The sequence below is a fragment of the Nematostella vectensis genome, chromosome 13 (genome assembly GCF_932526225.1).
Source record: "Nematostella vectensis chromosome 13, jaNemVect1.1, whole genome shotgun sequence".
NCBI lineage: Eukaryota > Metazoa > Cnidaria > Anthozoa > Actiniaria > Edwardsiidae > Nematostella > Nematostella vectensis.
The window spans coordinates 4749153-4770582 of record NC_064046.1 but is presented as its reverse complement, the minus strand read 5'-3'; the positions used below and the strand labels follow the sequence as shown (position 1 = coordinate 4770582).

The 21430-nt window shown below is 40.3% G+C and overlaps 2 protein-coding genes across 6 annotated transcripts; both read left to right on the top strand.

The window, feature by feature from the left end:
* Positions 1-1089: 1089 nt before the first annotated feature.
* On the top strand, positions 1090-13450 carry LOC5518099 (calretinin). 4 transcript variants are annotated; one of them, XM_048721226.1, is made up of 13 exons: positions 1108-1173; positions 4533-4587; positions 5050-5193; positions 5267-5331; positions 6277-6360; positions 7158-7241; positions 7856-7912; positions 8518-8595; positions 8871-8926; positions 9313-9352; positions 11296-11352; positions 11423-11494; positions 13167-13450. In XM_048721226.1, the coding sequence occupies exons 3-13, from the start codon at positions 5082-5084 to the stop codon at positions 13284-13286; spliced, it is 825 nt and encodes a 274-aa protein (XP_048577183.1). In that variant the 5' UTR covers positions 1108-1173; positions 4533-4587; positions 5050-5081; the 3' UTR covers positions 13287-13450. The 4 variants fall into 4 exon arrangements, with proteins under 4 accessions (XP_048577180.1, XP_048577183.1, XP_048577182.1 ...); XM_048721223.1 differs by lacking the exon at positions 4533-4587 and having other exon boundaries at positions 1090-1173; XM_048721225.1 differs by lacking the exon at positions 1108-1173 and having other exon boundaries at positions 3790-4587.
* A 1136-nt stretch (positions 13451-14586) lies between these two features.
* On the top strand, positions 14587-20554 carry LOC5518051 (calbindin). 2 transcript variants are annotated; one of them, XM_048721228.1, is made up of 10 exons: positions 14587-14786; positions 15308-15369; positions 15855-15941; positions 16125-16208; positions 16924-16980; positions 17050-17136; positions 17587-17627; positions 18078-18174; positions 18942-19016; positions 19842-19996. In XM_048721228.1, exons 1-10 carry the CDS (start codon positions 14693-14695, stop codon positions 19902-19904), a joined length of 747 nt encoding a protein of 248 aa, XP_048577185.1. In that variant the 5' UTR covers positions 14587-14692; the 3' UTR covers positions 19905-19996. The 2 variants fall into 2 exon arrangements, with proteins under 2 accessions (XP_048577185.1, XP_001638029.2); XM_001637979.3 differs by having other exon boundaries at positions 14589-14786; positions 19938-20554.
* Positions 20555-21430: the final 876 nt, after the last annotated feature.

The window sequence follows — 21430 nt, the reverse complement described above, 5'->3', positions numbered from 1 at the left end:
ATACCACAAAAAATTCAAATGTTCGTACAATGCGGGAGCCTGGAAACGATATCCCCGTTTACTACCGCCAGAGAAAGAGCTGTAAAACGCAGACTAGTTCCAGCCCCGCGCGGTTAACCATTTTCTAACATTTTACCGGTTTTGAACTGCCATGGCAAAATTATAAATATATCCCGCGTCGTGATGCAAAGCTAGCCTTAGAGGGAAAGCCGCTGCACTGCCTGTACCGGCGTATGCCTCCCTCATCAACAGAAAAAAAAACCGTTATGTTTTTTACAATATAGAGCTGTACTTAGTGTGCTTTTGTAGCTTTTCTTCGGTAAAGGTTCAAGTGCTTGTCAGAATACGGGTGAGCGCATATATTTTTATCACTGTCCTCAAAAAAGGTCAATGTCCAAAGCTCTCTAAAAAAACACATTCATTTCTGTAGATCTGGTAAAGGTGCCTTCTCAGGCTTTTTTGTACATATAGGCTTAAATTTGCAAGTCAAAAATCGACCCTATACCTTTTAATGGCACGTGACACTAAACTTCATAACGTAGCGTGATGACACACTGTGACCTTGGTATACCTGTGGATAAATGGGTGATGTCCGCCTCTGGCCATATTTACCCAATTCATAATACTTCACCAGTGCAAATAGAGAATGGTAAATGGTAGTTCTAAGACTGACCACTGCTTATTGTATTACGTATTCAGGATAAAGATGGTAAATAAACCAGTCGTATAATTTGTTCTACATTCAGTAGGAAAATAACGAGACCCTAAGTATGTTTTTGTTAGGAGAACTACCATTTCCTGTTACATTTGCATAACTACCAAAAATAATGCCATGTGTGGAAGAAAGTTGACTGATGTGAACGATACTCATATTTCTACCAACAAGTAAAATAAATAACTAATTCAGTCAATTTCCAATTGAAATATTAGTTATCAATCTTAAGATAAATTTTATTAGCATACGGGCTTTTTTGTGCAGTATCAATTTAATCCAAAAGTTGACATTTTTGGTAGATGTCTGACAGGTCTTCTAACCCCTCACGAGATAAATGTAAACACCAAACGTATGTCACGCATTAAATCAACCAATCAACAGTCACTTCGTTATTTTTGCATAAAATCGTCTGGCTCTATTGAATCCTGCTACGGAGCTCATATGCGCTCATTTATAAGGTAAGGACAAATTTCAGTGCCAAGGCAAAAGCCATTAGCTTAAAGTGATGTCCATTTTGCCTCGTGGAATATTTGTAGTGATCTATTAGCTTCAAATTCGGGAATTTTCTCCCAAAACCTATATATAATATTCAGGAGATTAACGCTCGACCGAGCTAGATAAATAATAGATCCAAAATACATGGCTTAGAGATAGATTTTGGGCTCAAGCTAGTTGGTAAATGATTAATTTTTTAAATAATATTCTGGTTCTTATAAGCAGCTGGCCGTTTGGGTTTTTTGTGGACATTTTTATCACAATAACACACGCGTGTCACTAAACATCTAACGCTTAGCCCTGTATTTGCATACTATTTACTCAGGGTTTTGTGTTTTAAAATTGACTCTTGGAAATTTAGGTACTGTACTTGCTTTTTTTCGTGTAGGGTAAGTGATAATTTGAGCAGTGTTCAATGGGAAAACCCACTTTTTATAAAGTAAGGGAAATGAGATGTACCAATGGAATAGCAATATTTGCAGGACTATCTCATTTTTGATTATCCTTAATGTATTGTTCTTTACTGACTGTGTTTTAATTTCTGTATATTTATATTTCTGGAGCAGCTCTGTATGTCGTCTGTTGTACACTGGCGTTGAGAAAGTACTCGAAGACCTTTAATGTGTGAGCTAATCATTGTTTATCAGTGCCCTTTTGTCAAAAGTCAGTTAGCACGATACTCGTCACGCATTTTACAGGGTTCACACTTATTTGCTTATCGTCACGCTATTAACAGAGTTCACACTTGTCTGCTTATCGTCACGCTATTTACAGAGTTCACACTTGTCTGCTTATCGTCACGCTATTTACAGAGTTCACACTATCTGCTTATCGTCACGCTATTTACAGAGTTCAGACTATCTGCTTATCGTCACGCTATTTAGGGGTTGACTAGGGGTAACCGGGGGAATGCAGAATATTTTTTTCTGTGATCTAATTGGGGCTTTTCTCTCTTTGGACCAAACGGTGCATGAACTTTTTTAAACAAAGAAAAATAATAAATAGTCCGCTCTCTTAAATAACTTTACAATATCAAGGAAAATAATAATAAATAAGCAATAACTGCAATTATTTACTCCATAATGATAATGGTCGTTATTTTTTTTTAAACCATGGGAATTTGGAATTTAGAAAGCTTGAGATGGGGCATCCAGTTTAACATCTTATTATGACTAAACTAGGCAGCGCGTCCTTTTTTGGAAACCTTTCCTGATTGGCTGGATTTACCGATGATTACCGATTTTTATTGGATATCTTTGACATGTAGCAACGTCTGGCTGGCTGATTGTCTAGATGCTGACACACTCAGTGGTATCCTGATATTTGGCTGGTAGTAAATTCCTGATATCTGATTGGCAAAGTAGAATCCTGATATTTCAGTGGGCTAAAAGTGAACTGCTGACTCATGATTGGCGGAATATTGATATACTCCCTCATGCCGCCAAGCTCTCCCTCGTGACACGCGCGCACTTACTCATGCCACCACGCTCTCCCTCGTGACACGCGCGCACTTACTCATGACACCACGCTCTCCCTCGTGACACGCGCGCACTTACTCATGACACCACGCATTCCCTCGCGACACCACGCACTCCCCTCCCTCATGAAACCACGCGCGCCCTTCATGTCAAGCACGCCCTGTCTCATCACCCCTCGAGGGTGATGAGACATCTATACACTCAAACACTACCCATTTTAAACTCTTCTATAACCTGCTTGTAACCAAGCATCATAGTGTTATTGCACCAATGCATGGCTACCGACGACTCAGATAAATCATTTTAATGGGCGCCGAACGGTGAAGCGTGTATGATATTCTTGTATCTATTCTTGTGTCAACATCTAATGGAAGTTGTGGGGTATCATGTTCCGCCACATTCATCTTCAGTCGACAAATCCAGTGTGGTAATACTAGAATAACATCAAATCTCAAAGCCCCTAGCCTATATCATTCTTTCGCATTCCGTGTATTAAAAAGCCCGTTCCAGCCACTGCATTGTTACTGTTTTTAATTAAAATTGGAAGACAAATTAGTTGAAGAAAATTCGAAATATCCATATAAAAGTTTCATACGTTATTTACCTCGGTGTACCTCGTTATTTATCTCGATGTTAAATTTAGCATCCTATAAAATCAGCCGACGGAAATGGATACTTTCCCGCACTTTTGCTCAGATGGGTCTGTCACTGACAACCGGTTCTAATGGTCGGCATAATATCAGACTCGAGGACATGAGGAAGTTCACGCCTGTTGGTACATAAACTAAAAACCACAATCCCCTTCCCCTCATCACCAAGTGGTTTATTATTTTAAGGTAGATTGTCTCTGCATGGCGCCAGTGTCCTTAGGGAGTGTCCATTTTATATGCTGAGGGGGGAATCTTTAACCTCCTGGGGGGTTCCGAAAAAAAGGCCGTCTGGAGGGGGTTATTTTATGAGTTCCCCAGAAATTCATGGGGGTTGTTAAGGGGAGGGGGGGGCACACAATTTAAGATGTCGTGAGATGAAATTCCTCCATTCCCTTAGGAACTTCTGTTTTGTTTGCTAGCAATGTAGAATGTGACGTCAGTGGCGTTCAAAAGATCCAAGTGGTCGGAGCCAGGGGCGAACCCAAGAGTTCAAAACAGATGGGGCGGGGCATGGGTTTCAAGATAGGCGGGCGTGGGGGATTCATTGTTCTTCTGTGGATTTCCATATATTTCTTGTTATTTGTTAGCCAAATATCTGAGAATAGGAGGGGGGCGGCCCACCCTTAGATCGCCGCCCCTGGGAGCCCTACTACCCTACGCTTTTTCGACTAAAGAAATGTATTGAAATCCTCAACAACCCACTGTTATATGGGATCGTAATGTAAGACAACTGCAGCAACACCAATGACGTATGGGTGTCAAAATAACTGGCACAAGCTATCGGCATCAGAACTATAGGGACAGCAACGAAAGACCACAGAAATAAAAAAAAAAACAACGTAACCAAAACAACGATGACACTTAGGCATTGAAAAAAAAACTGTTAAAGTAATTATGATTTTTTTTGCGAGGAGACGCCTTTTTAGATTGCCAATGACACAAATTTTTTTGGAACGGAACTTTATAACTCTTAATTTTTAAAACTAATTCCAGAAGGTTATGTTTGTACAAAATGAGCCAGGAAAATACGAACAATCTCACTTCCGCACTATTAGCACATTATTTTCCCTATTTTAATCACTTCAAAGTTGGCGCTTCTTATCTCGTATAAAATTACTTTTGGGTAATTCGTCTGGCTTGTCTATCACACAGTGGTTGCACTACACATGACAATTCATCATTCCGTATTCACAGTTCTCGCCAATGCCAGACGGTTGATCCACCTTTCTTTGCTTAAACACAGACGAAGGTAAACAAGATTTAGCGAGGGCGAGTAAAATAACCTTTTTTATGGCTCGTGAGGTATCATGAGGGAACATTCGTTCTTTTTTTTCATTAATATCCACCACTAATTTTATTGTTGTTAAAAATATTCAAATACTTTTTAGATCCTTTATTGTTTTTCTAGAAAATTACAACAGCATACAAAACATTGCAAATGATACGCATAAAATATTTATTAAGGGGGATACAAAAGTATGTCTGTTGGAGACAATTTGCATTCGAGCTCGGAATTTCAATCAAGGTCTTCACTCGCAGGCATAAACTATCAGAACCACATCGCTAACTCTTATCTCCATTTACGAGGGCTTAAAAGCAATTACAGCCTCTTTGGACGATTCGGCCTACAAGTAACTCTCGTGAGTCGCGGGCTAGCGGGTCTATAATCTACATATTCCGTTGTATGAGCTAAAAGTGGTTATTTTATCAGGGAACTCCTCGGATAACTTAGCAGGCTCTACCATGGCGAACAGACCTGAAAGCCTTTTGAAGTTTGTCAAGTCCAATTATGCCGGCTGTGCGAAGCTCACATCGGAACAATTCTATGACATTTTCAAAAAATACGACGCAGACGGTAAGCCACCAGGGAAAACAAATGTTAAGATACATTGGAAAATACATGTTAATGTTTTTTTTTTCTGTCCTAGGAAATGACTGTATTGATGCGAAAGAGCTCGATCTTTTTCTCCAAGATGTTCAAAAGGCAGATCCGGTATGACTTGTTGTTGTTGTTGTTTTTTTATTGGAATTTTTTTTGGCTTTTTGGGGGATATTTCGGTTTCATATCCATTTGGAGATCAGCCGGAAGTCACCTTGCAAATTGGTGTGGATCCTCTGATGGCAATGAAGTTGTTCCCGATAAAAATACTCTTGGTCTTAAATGTGTAAATGTAAAGTCTACTTAATTAACATCATGCATTTTGGCTGGCTATTTTCGAACTAGGGGAAATGAAAAGCAAACTGAAATATAAACTATGGCTTTCAATGTTGTTACTTGTGTTATTGGTTTTCAATTCTTTAAAGTAATACTAAAAACACCATTGTTGTGTCCAAAACATCGTTCCTTAGCAGATGGTCTGTTTCTAATCTGATATTACACTTGGTAAGAAAGGGCTCAAGGGTTGTACTCTATAGCTGTGATTGTTTTAAAGTATCTGGGTCCCTGTTGTTTCGCTGGTGAAGCCAATGGATCCTCGTGTGCCTAGAAAATTGATTACTTTTAGACCACAACGAAAAAAATACACACAAAAAAACACTTGTGTTTGCTGCCAAGAGTGAACACACACCTGTGCCTCGGCGGATTTGGATGGATTTCAAGAGGTCTTAGTTGATGTTTTACTTAAGGAGGTTGTTCAAGGCAAAATATATTGCCTTTCTCCAGCTGCCTAGAGTTAAATTTTAAACGGCAGTGCCTAGAGTTAAATTTTAAACGGCAGATATTACAGTGTCAAACATGGTACGACTTTTGTAAGACGTCCGTGAAAAGGTTAACGTGTACTGTTAGGTTGAGGATGATAGACCACAATGTTTAACAAAAAAAAAAGACTAAACCAATGTCGCTGGAATCACTTTTAAGTTATAAAATTATAAAAGTCTTATCCCATTTTGTAATCCCAATCACTTATTCCACATTCTAATCCCAATAATCTTACATTAGAACGCGACCAATCTGGATGCCCTCAAGAACGAAATTTTAGAGAAATATGACGCGAACTATGATGGTGTTATTCAAATGAGCGAGGTGAGTTTTGGCGGGAAACCTATGCCTTTGTTTGCAGTGAAGGCAAAAGGATGAGCGAGGAAAGTTTTGGCGCGACTTTCTGGCGGGAAACCTATAAGTTTGTTTGCGGTGAAGGCAAATGGATGAGCGAGGAGAGTTTTTCGCGTTTTTTTTTTGGTAAATTTTTAGGTTTGTTTGCAGTGAATGCAGATAAGTCATGCACTGAAAAATTATCGCAGAACACGGTAGGCCCTTGAATGGTAATCCTTCAAAGAAACCGAAAATATCACATCATTTGAGCGTCTTAGTAGAGGGTTCTTTATTCGTGTTAAGTGGATTAAAAATCTAATGAAAGGGAAAAGATCTTGCCGCGTTGTTGTTGTAGCTCGCTAGTGTCTGGTGTTTATTTTCGCCGTCATATGGCGTGCCTTGCTGTTTTTAGCCGCGTCGCATACATATAATTCTGTTATATCATGGTTTCTTCGTGCTTCTGTACATTTTGTTCTGCTTTCAAATTTTGACGTTTCTGTATTCGGCTCTCTGGATATAGGGTTTTAGCATTAAAGAACTCTTAACAGCCACACATTATTATTTGCTTTTTTAAATTGCTTATTTGTTGTACTGCCTTATTATTTCAATTTCAATTTAATTTCCATATTAACGATAGCATTGCAGCGTGTGCTTTCAAGAGTTTTTTTTTGGAATAAGATACCTTAAAAAGACAGCAGTTGAGTTTTTTTTTAATTTTCTAATTCGTGCCTAACAGTATTATGTATAGTAGACGTTTCAGTTTCTAAGAATAATAAATTGTTTTTCAGCTTGCCCAGTGCCTTCCCTTAGAGGAGAATTTCCTTGTTGGTTTTCGCAAAGATAACGTTATTTCTAGTGTCGACTTTATGAAGGTAAGTCAGATACAACTTGCACTAAGAGATCATGTGACTTTTTGAGTGGCAAACACGCGCACGCTCCGGCCTTTGGCGGCAAAATAACAACAACAAAAAGCAACTTATTCAGAGCTTACGAATATGCTAGAAAGTTTATATCAGAAAATGCTTATTTTTATGGAAATATTTTTTTTCGTCACTCTTTTCAATGACGTGGAGGCCACAGTCATTTCTGTGTTTATTTTGGCGTAAATTTACCACTAAAAATTAACGTGATGTCGAGGTCACCTCGCCAATTTCTATTTGTTATCGCTTTTTGCTGTTCTTTTATGTCTGGTGCACACTAGTGACATAACGACATGGGCGCGCGCACTCTTAACTTCGTGTGTTCAAGTGTGAATGGTTCGACATTTTGACATAAGCCCGACTTTACGACATATACATAACGACATAAGAAAAAAAATCATGTTTTTTTTTATGTCATTATGTCCGGGCTAAACAGAGTGCGCGCGCCTATGTCGTTATGTCTTTATGTCACTAGTGTGCACCAGGCATTAGATATCATTTGAAGCATGTGGCCTAGCATAAATGTCGCTCCGCAGTTCGACCATTCACCCAATTATTTTTGACAGATTTTCAAGAAATATGATACCGATAAAAGTGGCTACATCGAGGTACCCGAACTAAAGGTGAGTCCTTTAAAAAAAACAGTGCAATGACACGCCCTTATGCCTATCATGTGAGTGTCATGTGAGATCCTTTAAAAACAGTGCAATGACACGCTCTGAAGGCGGCTTATGAGTCTTATAAAAACAGTGCAATGAAACGCCCTGAAGGCGACTTATGAGTCCTATAAAAACAGTGTAATGACACGCCCTTAAGACGGCTTGTAAGTCATTTTAAAACAGTGTAATGACACGCCCTTAAGACGGCTTATGAGTCCTTTTAAAACCGTGTGATGACACGCCCTTAAGGCAACTTATGAGTCCCTTGAAGACAGTGTAATGACACGCCCTTAAGACGGCTTATGAGTCCTTTAAAAACAGTGTAATGACACACCCTGAAGGCGATTATGAGTCCTATAAAAAACAGTGTAATGACACGCCCTGAAGACGGCTTATGAATCCTATAAAAACCGTGTAATGACACGCCCTTAAGGCGACTTATGAGTCCTTTAAAAACAGTGTAATGACACGCCCTTAAGGCAACTTATGAGTCCCTTAAAGACAGTGTAATGCCCCCCCCATTAAGGCGACTTATGAGGTAAGGGTGATAATATATTTGGAATTCGCAGGTTTTTCTGATGGATTTGCTGGATGCAGATAAGAAAGCCATCTCACCGTCACGGATCAACGATTATGCTTCTGCCATGGTAAGAATCAATCCCCCCCCCCCCCCCCCGACCCGCAGCAAAATAATAATGATTTTAATATTAATAATAATATTATTATAATTAATAATAATGACATATCGAGTATATTCTTTTTGATTATATTACCAAGAAATACCGTAGAAAGATCCCCCTCCTTTCTCCTCCTCACAGAAAAAAATCTACAACCTTCTGGAGTATATACAATTTGGCCATGACGTCACATTGATAATAGAATTCAAAAAGGAAAGACGTAAGCTTTTTTCTTTGTTTTCTAGATCGAGATTTTTGACCGTAACAAGGATGGCAAGCTAGAGTTGTCAGAGCTGTCTAGGTACGCGTCGATGGATTGCTTTTATTAGTCGATTTTCGTTTTGTTCAAATGTTCATCAGTGGCGATATCTAATTCCCGGATGATAAAGGTTTAATAATGTAATAGGTTTTGGGAAACAGGTTTAGGGAAACAAACTACTTTAGGAAAACAGGTTTAGGGAAACAAACCAGTTTAGGAAAACAAACAGGTTCAGGAAACAGGTTTATGGAAGTTCCCCCTTCTCACCCTCATTTAGAAAACTCGAATGAACAAGTCACGTGAAAACCTTTAAGAATTGTCATTTACTTTTTTTCATAATGTTTTGAGAATTTAAATAAAATTAATTAAAATTCCTAAAAAACATGATATTGCTTTTAATTAAGTAATGGCGTCTTGCTCATTTTTAGGCTGCTACAAGTTGAAGACAATTTCTTGAAGGATATCGACGTAAGTGTAAAAAGTAATGTAGAAAGCCTTTGTCTTCGTGTATAAATACGTAGCGGTACACAGAGTTTCGGGCGCGCTGGTGCGAGGCCCCGCCATAGAATAGCATAGCATAGCATAGCGTAGCGTAGCGTAGCGTAGCGTAGCGTAGCATAGCATAGCATAGCAAGCATAGCATAGCATAGAATAGCATAGCAAGCATAGCAAGCATAACAAGCATAGCAAGCATAGCAAGCATAGCATAGCATAGTATAGCAAGCATAGCATAGCAAGCATAGCATAGCATATCAAGCATAGCATAGCATAGCATAGCAAGCATAGCATAGCATAGCATAGCAAGCATAGCATAGCATAGCATAGTATAGCAAGCATAGCATAGCAAGCATAGCATAGCATAGCATAGCAAGCATAGCATAGCATAGCATAGCATAGCAAGCATAGCATAGCAAGCATAGCATAGCAAGCATAGCATAGCATAGCATAGCATAGCAAGCATAGCATAGCAAGCATAGCATAGCAAGCATAGCATAGCATAGCAAGCATAGCATAGCATAGCATAGCAAGCATAGAATAGCATAGCATAGCATAGCAAGCATAGCATAGCATAGCATAGCATAGCAAGCATAGCATAGCAAGCATAGCATAGCAAGCATAGCAAGCATAGCATAGCATAGCATAGCATAGCATAGCATAGCATAGCATAGCAAGCATAGCATAGCATAGCATAGCAAGCATAGCAAGCATAGCATAGCAAGCATAGCATAGCATAGCAAGCATAGCATAGCATAGCATAGCATAGAATAGCATAACATAGCATAGCATAGCATAGCAAGCATAGCATAGCATAGCATAGCGTAGCAAGACAGGGCAAATCAAAGTACCAGGAGGACAATCCTCGATACACTTTAATAGTCGTAGGTTTTATAAGTATCGTTACACCCTAAATCTTTTAAGCAGGGGGGTCCACCACTATTGAAACAACCTTTTCTTTCCCAAATTAAAAATAACAAACAATACGACAAAGACTATGCGATTTTGAACAGCAAACATGGCTAATCGTATTACAAAACGACAACAGAAAAGACCCACGCCAAGGCAACAAATTCAAATTCTTTCACAACCATGAAGAATACCTCAGCACCAACGTCAACAACATTACCAACGCATCGCATCGCGTTGACTAAACTTAGATTTAGCAATCACTCTTTGGCAATAGAAGCAGGACGATACACTAAGCCTTATAAAAAACAAACGAAAGAATATGCCAAATTTGCAAAGCAGGCATAGAAGACGAGGAACATTTCTGGTTAAATGCGCAAAATGTGTAGTTCCAGAAAATATCCATACCCCCCCCCCCCCCCTATTGAGAGGGTCGAAGGTATGACCCTCCACCCCTCTGGAATTTCCAACCCCCTGGAAAAAAAAATTCATTAACTGTTAAGGAAAAGGGCATTTCACCACCCCTCCCCTCTGGAAATTCCTGGGCGTTTGAGCCCCCCCGGAATTTCCAATCCCCTCAATGGGGGGGGGGGGGAAAATGGATATTTTCTGGAACTACACAATCAAAAATCCATAGAAGAGCACTATGCGAATACAAAAAAATACACAAATATCAAACTTGACAACGTATACCTTGCTATGGCAATTCTTTAACTTATAAAAACGAATCAAAAGAAACAAACTCAAAAACAAATAGTAGCATCCGTATGAGAGTGCAAGGATGAAAGATAAAAACGTTCAAATTGAACCAGTACGGTAACATCATTTTTTCCCATCTCTTCTTTATTATTATATTATTTGGATTACAAAACGACGGACAGTAATAATGCACACGTTTTCCAAATGAAACATGTCTATGTCTATGTCCCTTTGCCCACAAGAAAATCGAAAAGCTGGTTCCTTTCGAATCCCTGTTGTGAAGATAGTTTTTTCTTATCTATCTACAGATTCGAGAAGGCCTTACAAGAGAACAGTTTGATGATATCTTCAGTCATTATGACAAGGTAAAAGTGAACCGCATTTTTCGCCAAGTTTAATCAAAGCACAAGTGACTAGTCCCTGATTTTATCTAAGGATGGTAATGGTGACATCGAGGGAGCCGAGCTGGACGCCTTGCTGATGGACATACTCAAAAAGATGGAAAAGGTAGGTCATGTGCATTGAGAGGGAGGGGGCCATAGACAGGAGAGGGAGGAGAGTAAGGTCAGGGACAAGAAAAGGGAGGGGGCCATAGGCAGCAAAAAAGGGGGGTAGGTCAGGGGCAAGAAAAGGGAGGGGGCCATAGGCAGGAGGGAAGGGGAGTTCATGGACAAAGAGAGGGAGGGGAGGGGTCATAGGCAGGAAAGAAGGGGAGTTCATGGACAAGGAGAGGGAGATGAGGGGTCATAGACAGGAAAGAAGGGGAGTTCATGGACAAGGAGAGGGAGGGGAGGGGTCATAGACAGGAAAGAAGGGGAGTTCATGGACATGGAGAGGAAGGGGAGGGGTCATAGGCATGAAAGAAGGGGAGTTCATGGACAAGGAGAGGGAGGGGAGGGGTCATAGACAGGAAAGAAGGGGAGTTCATGGATAAGGAGAGGGAGGGGATGGGTCATAGACAGGAAAGAAGGGGAGTTCATGGACAAGGAGAGGGAGGGGAGGGGTCATAGGCAGGAAAGAAGGGGAGTTCATGGATAAGGAGAGGGAGGGGAGGGGTCATAGACAGGAAAGAAGGGGAGTTCATGGACAAGGAGAGGAAGGGGAGGGGTCATAGACAGGAAAGAAGGGGAGTTCATGGACAAGGAGAGGGATGGGAGGGGTCATAGGCAGGAAAGAAGGGGAGTATATGGACAAGGAGAGGGAGGGGAGGGGTCATAGGCAGGAAAGAAGGGGAGTTCATGGACAAGGAGAGGGAGGGGGGGGTCATAGACAGGAAAGAAGGGGAGTATATGGACAAGGAGAGGGAGGGGAGGGGTCATAGGCAGGAAAGAAGGGGAGTTCATGGACAAGGAGAGGGAGGGGGGGTCATAGACAGGAAAGAAGGGGAGTTCATGGACAAGGAGAGGGAGGGGGGGGGGGGTCATAGACAGGAAAGAAGGGGAGTTCATGGACAAGGAGAGGGAGGGGAGGGGTCATAGGCAGGAAAGAAGGGGAGTTCATGGACAAGGAGAGGGAGGGGGGGGGGTCATAGACAGGAAAGAAGGGGAGTTCATGGACAAGGAGTGGGAGGGAAGAGGTCATAGACAGGAAAGAAGGGGAGTTCATGGACAAGGAGAGGGAGGGGAGGGGTCATAGGCAGGAAAGAAGGGGAGTTCATGGACAAGGAGAGGGAGGGGGGGGTCATAGACAGGAAAGAAGGGGAGTTCATGGATAAGGAGAGGGAGGGGAGGGGTCATAGACAGGAAAGAAGGGGAGTTCATGGACAAGGAGAGGAAGGGGAGGGGTCATAGGCAGGAAAGAAGGGGAGTTCATGGACAAGGAGAGGGATGGGAGGGGTCATAGGCAGGAAAGAAGGGGAGTATATGGACAAGGAGAAGGAGGGAAGGGGTCATAGGCAGGAAAGAAGGGCGGTTCATGGACAAGGAGAGGGAGGGGAGGGGGTAGGTCAGGGACAATGAAAAAAGGAGGCTTCCGTCTGTCGAGTGGGTACAGTAGAATTTGAAACTTGGGCCAGCGAATGGTCCCCCGAAATTTCGATGTGCTTGAATGCTCGCGCAACTTTTTCCGCCTCAAAATGCTCGGTCTCGCATAAATAACGAGGTGCTTGCAAGTGCTCGCAAAAGACCATCCGGGGACCCTATTGAGATGTATGAAAGTTTAATTGCGTGTTTGCCACCAGGTCGTCGTTACAACGCAAGTGGTGAACTCGTACAAGAAAGAAGTTCTCAAATTCATCGACATCAACAAAGACGGAAAACTGCAAAAAAACGAGCTTGGGCTCCTCCTCTCACACAAGTAGCCGCTGACCAATTGACGAGCCCACATTTGGGCTGATAAGTGTACAAGTGCCGAGTACGAGAATATACTTATAAAAGGCACAAATGTTATAAATGTATGATGAAATCTTATAGTTAATATCATGGTATTTATCATTTACAGATTAATAAATGATGATATAATCTTTCCTGGTTCCCAGTTATTGGTCTTAATCCTTGGGTTTATTTAAAAAACTTTAAGAAATTAGCCTGCTTGCAGGTGGTTACTCAGATTGCTGAGGGTGGGGTGGGGTGGGGTGGGGTGGGGGAGCTGCACGGTCATAGGTATTATACAGAAAAAGGAGAACTTTGGGCAGTCCTTCAATAAGAAACTACCCAGTTTTTGGCCGCCAAGTGGGGTAGCGTGGGTATGCGTGTTACGTAACCCCTCCCCCCCCTTTGTATACGTGCCTGCCTTGTTTCGCTTGGTGGTTTTCATCAGATAACGTACGACGGGTTCGTTGTCATCATGGCAGCCACACTTAGGATACTCGAATAGCGGATTTTTTAAACGCTAACCCTCGAAAGCGAACCGTCACTTAAAAGTGAGGAAATATGAGATGGGCCATAGAAAACATTAATTTTAGACTCCATTTTCTCAGTTAGCATCGACACGTTCTATCATGACAATTTAGCGTAGTACAGTGATTTGTGGATGTCCTTTCTGTTACCTGCACAAGATTTATTGTTAGACAACAGAGAGTTAGCAAGGAAAACGGCGACGGCTTGAAAGACGCGACCACAAAATAACACGCGAAGAGCTCAATTTAATGCAGTTTCTATAAATATAACTATGTTTATTCCTAAAAAAACTAGACTATAACGTTATTATTACTTTAGCGAACACAGAAAATTGGATTCTCAGCCCAAATTTCCACTTTCTCGCCAGACCTTGAAACTTTGAATTTTATATTAATGTTGACATTTTTTTAAAGCATTTGTTGTCATGGTTACGCATAGCATCTCTGACGCACCTCCGCTGACGATGTTAGGCTTGATAGTCAAGCATTGTTGAATTATAAATGGCAGTTACAGCAGGTGGCTGAGCAAGCTGATATGCATTAGAAAAAATAGTGAAAAAAGTAACATAATAAAAAAAAATTATTTGAATAGTCTGTGTATGTTTCATATAAACATTTTTCTTCCCAAGAACGTTAAAATACTTATTGAACAATTCGATCACAAACACCACAAAAAGCGTCCAGGGCATATAAAATGCCAATCAAGAGTTTTCCAGCCAATCACAAAACTGCATCAAACCTTGCAATCAATATGAGGCTGTCCCTAGCGTCACCATACAAGACACAAGATTAGTAGTCCCTTATAAGTAGCCCACGCAGCATAACGGTTCTTAGGTCCTAAGAGGAGAAAAAACTGAACCAGACTAAAAATGGCAGGAGCTGACATTGATGACTACATCGAGACGTACTTCGGGCAAATAAAAGAAAATGTTGATGAGATTTTTAGCAAATTCGACAAGGACGGTGAGTGTTCTCTTGTGACAAGGATGGTGGTTCTTTCTTGTGACATCAACATTTCATGTTGGCATCTAACATTAAGAGTCTCTTAAGAGATTCGACTCAGGACAACAATGGGATTTATTGAGCAATTCTTTTGGTAAAAAAACACATTTTTTTTCTTATTTTGAAGATTTTCTGCACAACAGAACCCAGTCTGTAGGTCTGTTAAAAACGACATTTGTCATGTCGGGACTATAACTTGGCCAGTTGAAAGTTAAACTTCACATTTGTGAAAGTGTTTTGCAAAAATAAATTTGCGGTATCATGAGCGATGGCAGAATAAAAAACACTTGGTATAAGCTAGTGTGCACTACAATGCCAATGAAATATGACCAATTTATTATATGACCGCGAAACAATAAAGAAAACATAAGCATATTTATGTTTATGTTAAAAGTACGCAGAAAGTATACTTTTTAGCGAGTACAACTGAAACCCTGTGACGCGCATCTTCCCATCCTAACGTTCTTCTTTTGCCCTGACAGGGAACGGTTTCATTGACGCCAAAGAGCTGGATTCCTTCATCAAGGACATTTGTAATAACGAGGTAAAACTTTCACAACCTTTTTGAGGATAAGATTTATTGCGGTCTAACGATTATTAAGCAATACGTTTTTAATAATTAAAAATTGCCAATAAACTATTTAGTGTAAGAGTGGACACTGCCAGAAAATTGCAGACAACAGAAGAACGGCAGATGAATTCTTTTCTCCACCTTTATTTTTTTTGTTTTTATTTCATTGATTGCGTGGCTCATGGATTTTAACTAAAAAATTCCAAAATATATAGCGGGTACCTGTAAGACAAGCTCTTATGCCAACAAATTACCGATGATTATTGCCACCCCTCGTTGATGTCACTTTGGGCATCCCCAACTACACTCAACCAGAGCAGTTGTAAGAATAGAGCCAAGCCATTAGCCAATCAGAGCGTACGTAAGATTTGAGTGAAGCAACTAAAATAGCCAATCAAAGTCGTCGTTAATATAGAGTCAATCCATACTCAATGAACCAATATCGGTCTTTGTTTTAGTTAAGCGAAGATGACGTCGCATCATTCAAGACGGGCCTCCTTGCAAAGCTGGACGAGAACAATGACAACAAGATCTCCAAGAAAGAGGTAATGCGCGATACGAATTATGTTATGTTACTATGTATTACATGGATGACATATAATGCAACTATAACAAGATTGTAGACAAACCTGCACTTCCCTAACGCCCGGAATATAATTGACGACACTACCATCCCCTCAAAAGGCCATCTTATGATAAACTTTGACGAACATTTTATTCGCTCGCAGCTAAGGAAGGTTCTACCAACCAAGAGCAACTTTATGAGACAGTTCCTAACCACGAAAGAATTCTGCCAAGTAGACTTTATCAAGGTCAGCAAAGCTTTTCTATTTTCAGTTATTATCAACATCCACACGCACTGCACGTGCAAAACAAGTAGAGGGTTATCGCAGGCACTAGAAAATAAAGAAGTTGCGTCCAGGCCGCCTTTTCAGGATTCCTGTGGCTGGTATAGGAGAGGGAGGATGAGGACATTTTCTGGTTACGTCACGTGATTAATTTATGTCACATGATTAAGCACACGAGCAGACGAAACCTAAGACACAACAGTAAAACAGCAACTGGGTTGGGTAAATAACTTAAAGCCAGTCGATTCGACTAGCGTGACGCGTGGTTTCGTAGGCTATGAAACCCTGTGTGAATGACATGCTCATCCCTGTAAGCAAATAAAATCGATTTAAATCACGATTAATTTCAATCCATCCTATAGTTAAAACAGCTTAATTATAGTTTTAATGTATCAAATAACACAGGGAAAATTGTATTCTGTTGTATTTTGAAAAATGATGCAAGTTTTGAATATTCAAAACAAAAACAAAACAATATTGCACGCAAGTCGTACCTACGGACTTCAAGTTTTTATCTTTCTCTTGTGTTTGAGTAAGAAGCAACATTTTCTGATGCTCTGAGATCTATGACATTCTTGACTAGTGTAACCTCACTACGTTTTCCAACATCATGTATTCGTAAAAACCCTTAAAAACTGTCCGGCGTTAGAATAAAATTTGTTTATCATTTATATTCAAGATTTGGAAGAACTACGACAAAGATGGCAGCGGATTTCTTGAGAAGCCTGAACTACAGGTAATTCCCTTTGCTGGGAGTTGAATAATTTTTTTAATATTTTTCCTCAAATTTGGCATCTCTCCTCAGCTCTTCCTTGAAGAACTCTTTGCAGTCAACAAAACGCCTGGTCAGAGAATTGACGAGAAAGAAAGAGAGAAATTTCAAACCATTCTGGTGAGAGGATAATTCAACGCAGATAGAAACGGTCCTTGAGAAGGGGAGGGTATTTTCCTTCCTATCTTACTCACGCTCATTTATTCCAAGCAACGAAAAATATTATGCGGAGCTGTTGCAGTTTTTAAAGGACTTCCATAGGGAGATATTATGGAAACTTGAGGGGGGCACAGCCATGCCCCTTCTTGTCATTTTTAGTAGTACTGGGGACACGAGAAGTCCATGTTAATGTATAACGTTTCTCGCATCGGCTTACTTCACAAAATTAACAAGGTGGCCACGGTAGCGCGCGTCGTATCAGATAGCACGTTTCTAGCATCCTTATTGGCCTACTGCACGAAACTGTCAAAATGGCCACGATAGCGAGCGTCGTACTTTTAAGGGTTCGCAAATAGATTCCAAATGCTTTTAAATACTATAGACAATTATTTGTGTTTTTTCCTACTACAGCTCGACGGCAAAGAAGGAGTCGATAAGAAAAGTCTGATGAAGTATGTATCTTCGTATTATGTTAAAACGTATATAGAACAGCGACCACTAGGGAGTGATCCAGGAAACATGACATGGAATTTCTATGCGGCATGAAATCTAGATAGAACTAATATCTGATAACAAGAACTAATATCTGATAACAAAAGATTTTCGGAAATAAGCAGAGATAGAACTAATAATTAATAACAAAAGATTCTCGGAACTGAGCCCAGATAGAACCAATACTTGATGACAAAATACATTATAGGAAATAAGCCCAGATAGAACCAATACTTGATAACAAAAGATTCTCGGGAATAAGCCCAGATAGAATCAAAACTTGATCATGAAAGGTGTTCTTAAACAAGTACCAACAATTGATAACAAAAAATATCGGAAATAAGCCCAGATGAAACCAATACTTGATAACAAAAGATTCTAGGAAATAAGCCCATGATGCTTTTCGTCAGGCATCTCGGAGTGAAAGCTGCATGCGATGAGGTCGCGGCCAACGCGATGGACTGGAAACAAGCCGACTTCGACGAGAAGTTCGCCAAGTATGACAAGGTATCGTGGCTACTCGCAACATCATTGGGTTATCTAATGGTACCTGGAAACTATAACAGCACCAGGGGCGGATCCAATATTTCGAAATATAGGTGCTTATAACTGATCCAGTGGTTCTCGGTAGGTCACAGATCTAAAAATACTTCAAGCTGAATTGAATTTTTCGCGCCAGCAAAGTCAAGCAGGCGCTGGCATATGGATAGTACCTTCTCCGTAGTTTCTTCAAACAAAGTGACTTTTCAATTTGCTCAAAAAGGGGGTGGATATCCACCCGATCCACCCCCCTGTATACGCCCCTGGGCACGTGACTCTTCGATCTAAAGACGTGCTCTCGGGCACATTTTTCTTTTTACGTTTTGCTGTTTACAACTTTAAGTATTAGGGAAGTTATTTTTTGTAGTTAAACAGTTTTGTATTTGTGTAATACAGTAAAAACCCGCGTGTAAAAACCTAGCTTTTTTGTTTTTCTTTTTCTAGTTGCTTAATCAACAGTAGGATTCATAATTACAGAAGTGTGACTGGAATGTATAGCGACTTTGCTTTAGAGATATCCTACTGTATGTAGGTTATATCTGTAATCTTATCTTTATGGAAAAGTAAAATGGAGAAACCCATCATATAAGAACATTTTGATTTTTTTGTGTTTTTTTGGGGGGTTATTAAAATCCAACATTTCTGCCTATAGGGTAGTAAATCACTAGGTTCTCACACGCGGGTTTTTAACTATATAAGGAAGACCTAATTTATAATCATCATTTTAACAAAAGGATAACAGCGGGTGCATTGAGAGCGGTGAGCTGGAAGTCCTATTCCGTGATCTTCTGAAAATCAACGATACGGATGTGAGTAGCAGGATATTGTCATCAGCGGCAGCACCCCCTCCACCATTATCATGATAAACTTTTATCATCATCATCATCCTCACCACCATCATCAGTATCAAGATCAGACTTCAGGACACGGGCGCAAGTAGCTCAAAACATCATCATAGAAGTAGCATCAGTAGTCACCTTTGCCTCCAATCATCAGCATCACTACCAAATGCCAAATGTTCCACATTACTACCATTACTATACATCATCATCATCATTACCATCGCCACAAACATCACCACCCGGTGGATGGCATCATTACCGGCCATCGCCATCCTTACCACTACCATTACTATACATCATCATCTTCATCATCACTACCATCACCACAAACATCACCACCCGGTGGATGGCATCATTACCGGCCATCGCCATACTTACCACTACCATTACTATACATCATCATCATCATTACCATCACCACAAACATCACCACCCGGTGGATGGCATCATTACCGGCCATCGCCATACTTACCACTACCATTACTATACATCATCATCATCATTACCATCACCACAAACATCACCACCCGGTGGATAGCATCATTACAGGCCATCGCCATCCTTACCATTTTTATCACCACTATCATACCCAAAATCATCATCATCATATAAAATCCGACTCAATCACTTTGATATTTACTATCAGCGCACTGTAAGTCCATACCATACTTATCTGTAGCTCTGATACGATCTTAAATTAACAGAAGTGAAAGATAACGTAGTCCGTGGTCACGCCGTTCATCCATGTTGTTTTACTTATTATATATTTTTCTATCTCTGATATATCTACAGATAACAGAAGAAGACGTGAAAAAATACGTAGTCCGTAGTCACACCGGTTATCCATGTATTTAATTACATATTTCTCTATCCCTGACATATCTTCAGATAACAGAAGAAGACGTGAAAGACTACGTACAGTCCGTCGTCATGCCAGACCTTGACAAGAACAAAGATAATAAGATCCAGAAAGACGAGCTGAAGTCATACCTGAAGATCAAGTGATCGCCGCTAGCACAAGCTTATCATTAGGTCCAAACCAATCTGCAAACGTCTTGACGGTTGATCAGGCGTCTCGCTACAGCTTGGTCTCTGTTCGGGATCCCTGTGGTTGAACTTAAGACAGAAGGGGCTGGGGAGGGCCAATGGTTTCCGGTCACTTTACAACTCTTAGCAGCCACAGGGAAACCAATATGAAAGCCTTGGACTTGGTTGGTATTGCTACTTTTTTGTACTTATATTAGGTCATGTGACAGGGAAAATCATTGGTTGAAATGATGTATCTTTTGGGAAAGGGCGGATATTTATTTATAGGTATTGTTTCATTTATTGTTGATATTTTCATCAATATGCTATAACAATTTTACACCAAAGTTTTTGGTTGAAAGTTAGTTTATCTATTTGTAGAGGGTGAATTTTTTATTTAGGCATTATTTCATTAATTACTGATATCATTATAAACTTTTATATCAATTTAATATCATTATTAAAAATATATCGTTTGATGTTTTTAGTGATCATTTCCCACTAGTTTTAGTCAGTATTATCAGGGTTCGGGCGGATATTTTCAGTCTACAACCTAAGCTCTGTTACTGTCTTCCGACCACAGGTACTGCAGCCGCGTAGGAGAGTTCAGAGCTCATGGCAATGACCCCCCATTTATAGTTTTTATCTTTCGGGTTTTTGGCGTCCGTAATAACCATAAACTGGCTTAATCAGAAAAAGTTAGAAGTTAAAGTCATTTAGATTACCTATTTCATTGCGCACTCACGTGACCATGGGACGATTGCAGGGGGTAGAGTACTCGTTATCACAATATTCTGTATAGAATATTGCTTTTAATTACTATAGTAAAAATATTTATAAGCTCTTAGGTTTGAATACTTTTTCCGGAAACGCTATAATGCACTCTGTATTTAGTAGAGTACGACATCCTCTTGTGCGTTGCCATAGTCTGTCCATGACATTATGCTCGGGAATCCTGTGGAGACGTCACATATTCAAACACAAGAAACCCGAAAAACACAGGAAACCCGAAAAGAACGCCAGGAACTATGTTTTGCATCCCTTACTTTAATAAAGGGCTAATAGCTAAGGAAATATATTACTCACTTTTCGATAAATGAGTACACTTTTTTCAACAATCTCTACATATCAATCAATGGCTCTCGTTTTTCTAAATGGTGTAAAAGAACCTGGGGCGAGCGCGCGGGAGACCTGTGATATTCCAAAACGTTAGGGACTAGGCTCCACTTCCAAGATGGCTGCCAGCAAAATCATAGTAAACAGGAATTCCTGCAAGTTTACGTGGAAATTCTCGACTTACATAGCTCTAGAGCGATAAAAAAGCGAAAGAACGATTGAAGCGGACTCCCAAATAT

Coding starts and splice junctions, on each gene's coding strand:
- LOC5518099 (XM_048721223.1), top strand. CDS start 5,082: ATGGCGAACAGACCTGAAAGCCTTTTGAAGTTTGTCAAGTCCAATTAT. Junction 5,194..5,266: donor CAAAAAATACGACGCAGACG/GTAAGCCACCAG, acceptor TTTCTGTCCTAG/GAAATGACTGTATTGATGCG. Junction 6,361..7,157: donor GTGTTATTCAAATGAGCGAG/GTGAGTTTTGGC, acceptor ATTGTTTTTCAG/CTTGCCCAGTGCCTTCCCTT.
- LOC5518051 (XM_001637979.3), top strand. CDS start 14,693: ATGGCAGGAGCTGACATTGATGACTACATCGAGACGTACTTCGGGCAA. Junction 16,209..16,923: donor GCCAAGTAGACTTTATCAAG/GTCAGCAAAGCT, acceptor TTTATATTCAAG/ATTTGGAAGAACTACGACAA. Junction 16,981..17,049: donor TTGAGAAGCCTGAACTACAG/GTAATTCCCTTT, acceptor ATCTCTCCTCAG/CTCTTCCTTGAAGAACTCTT.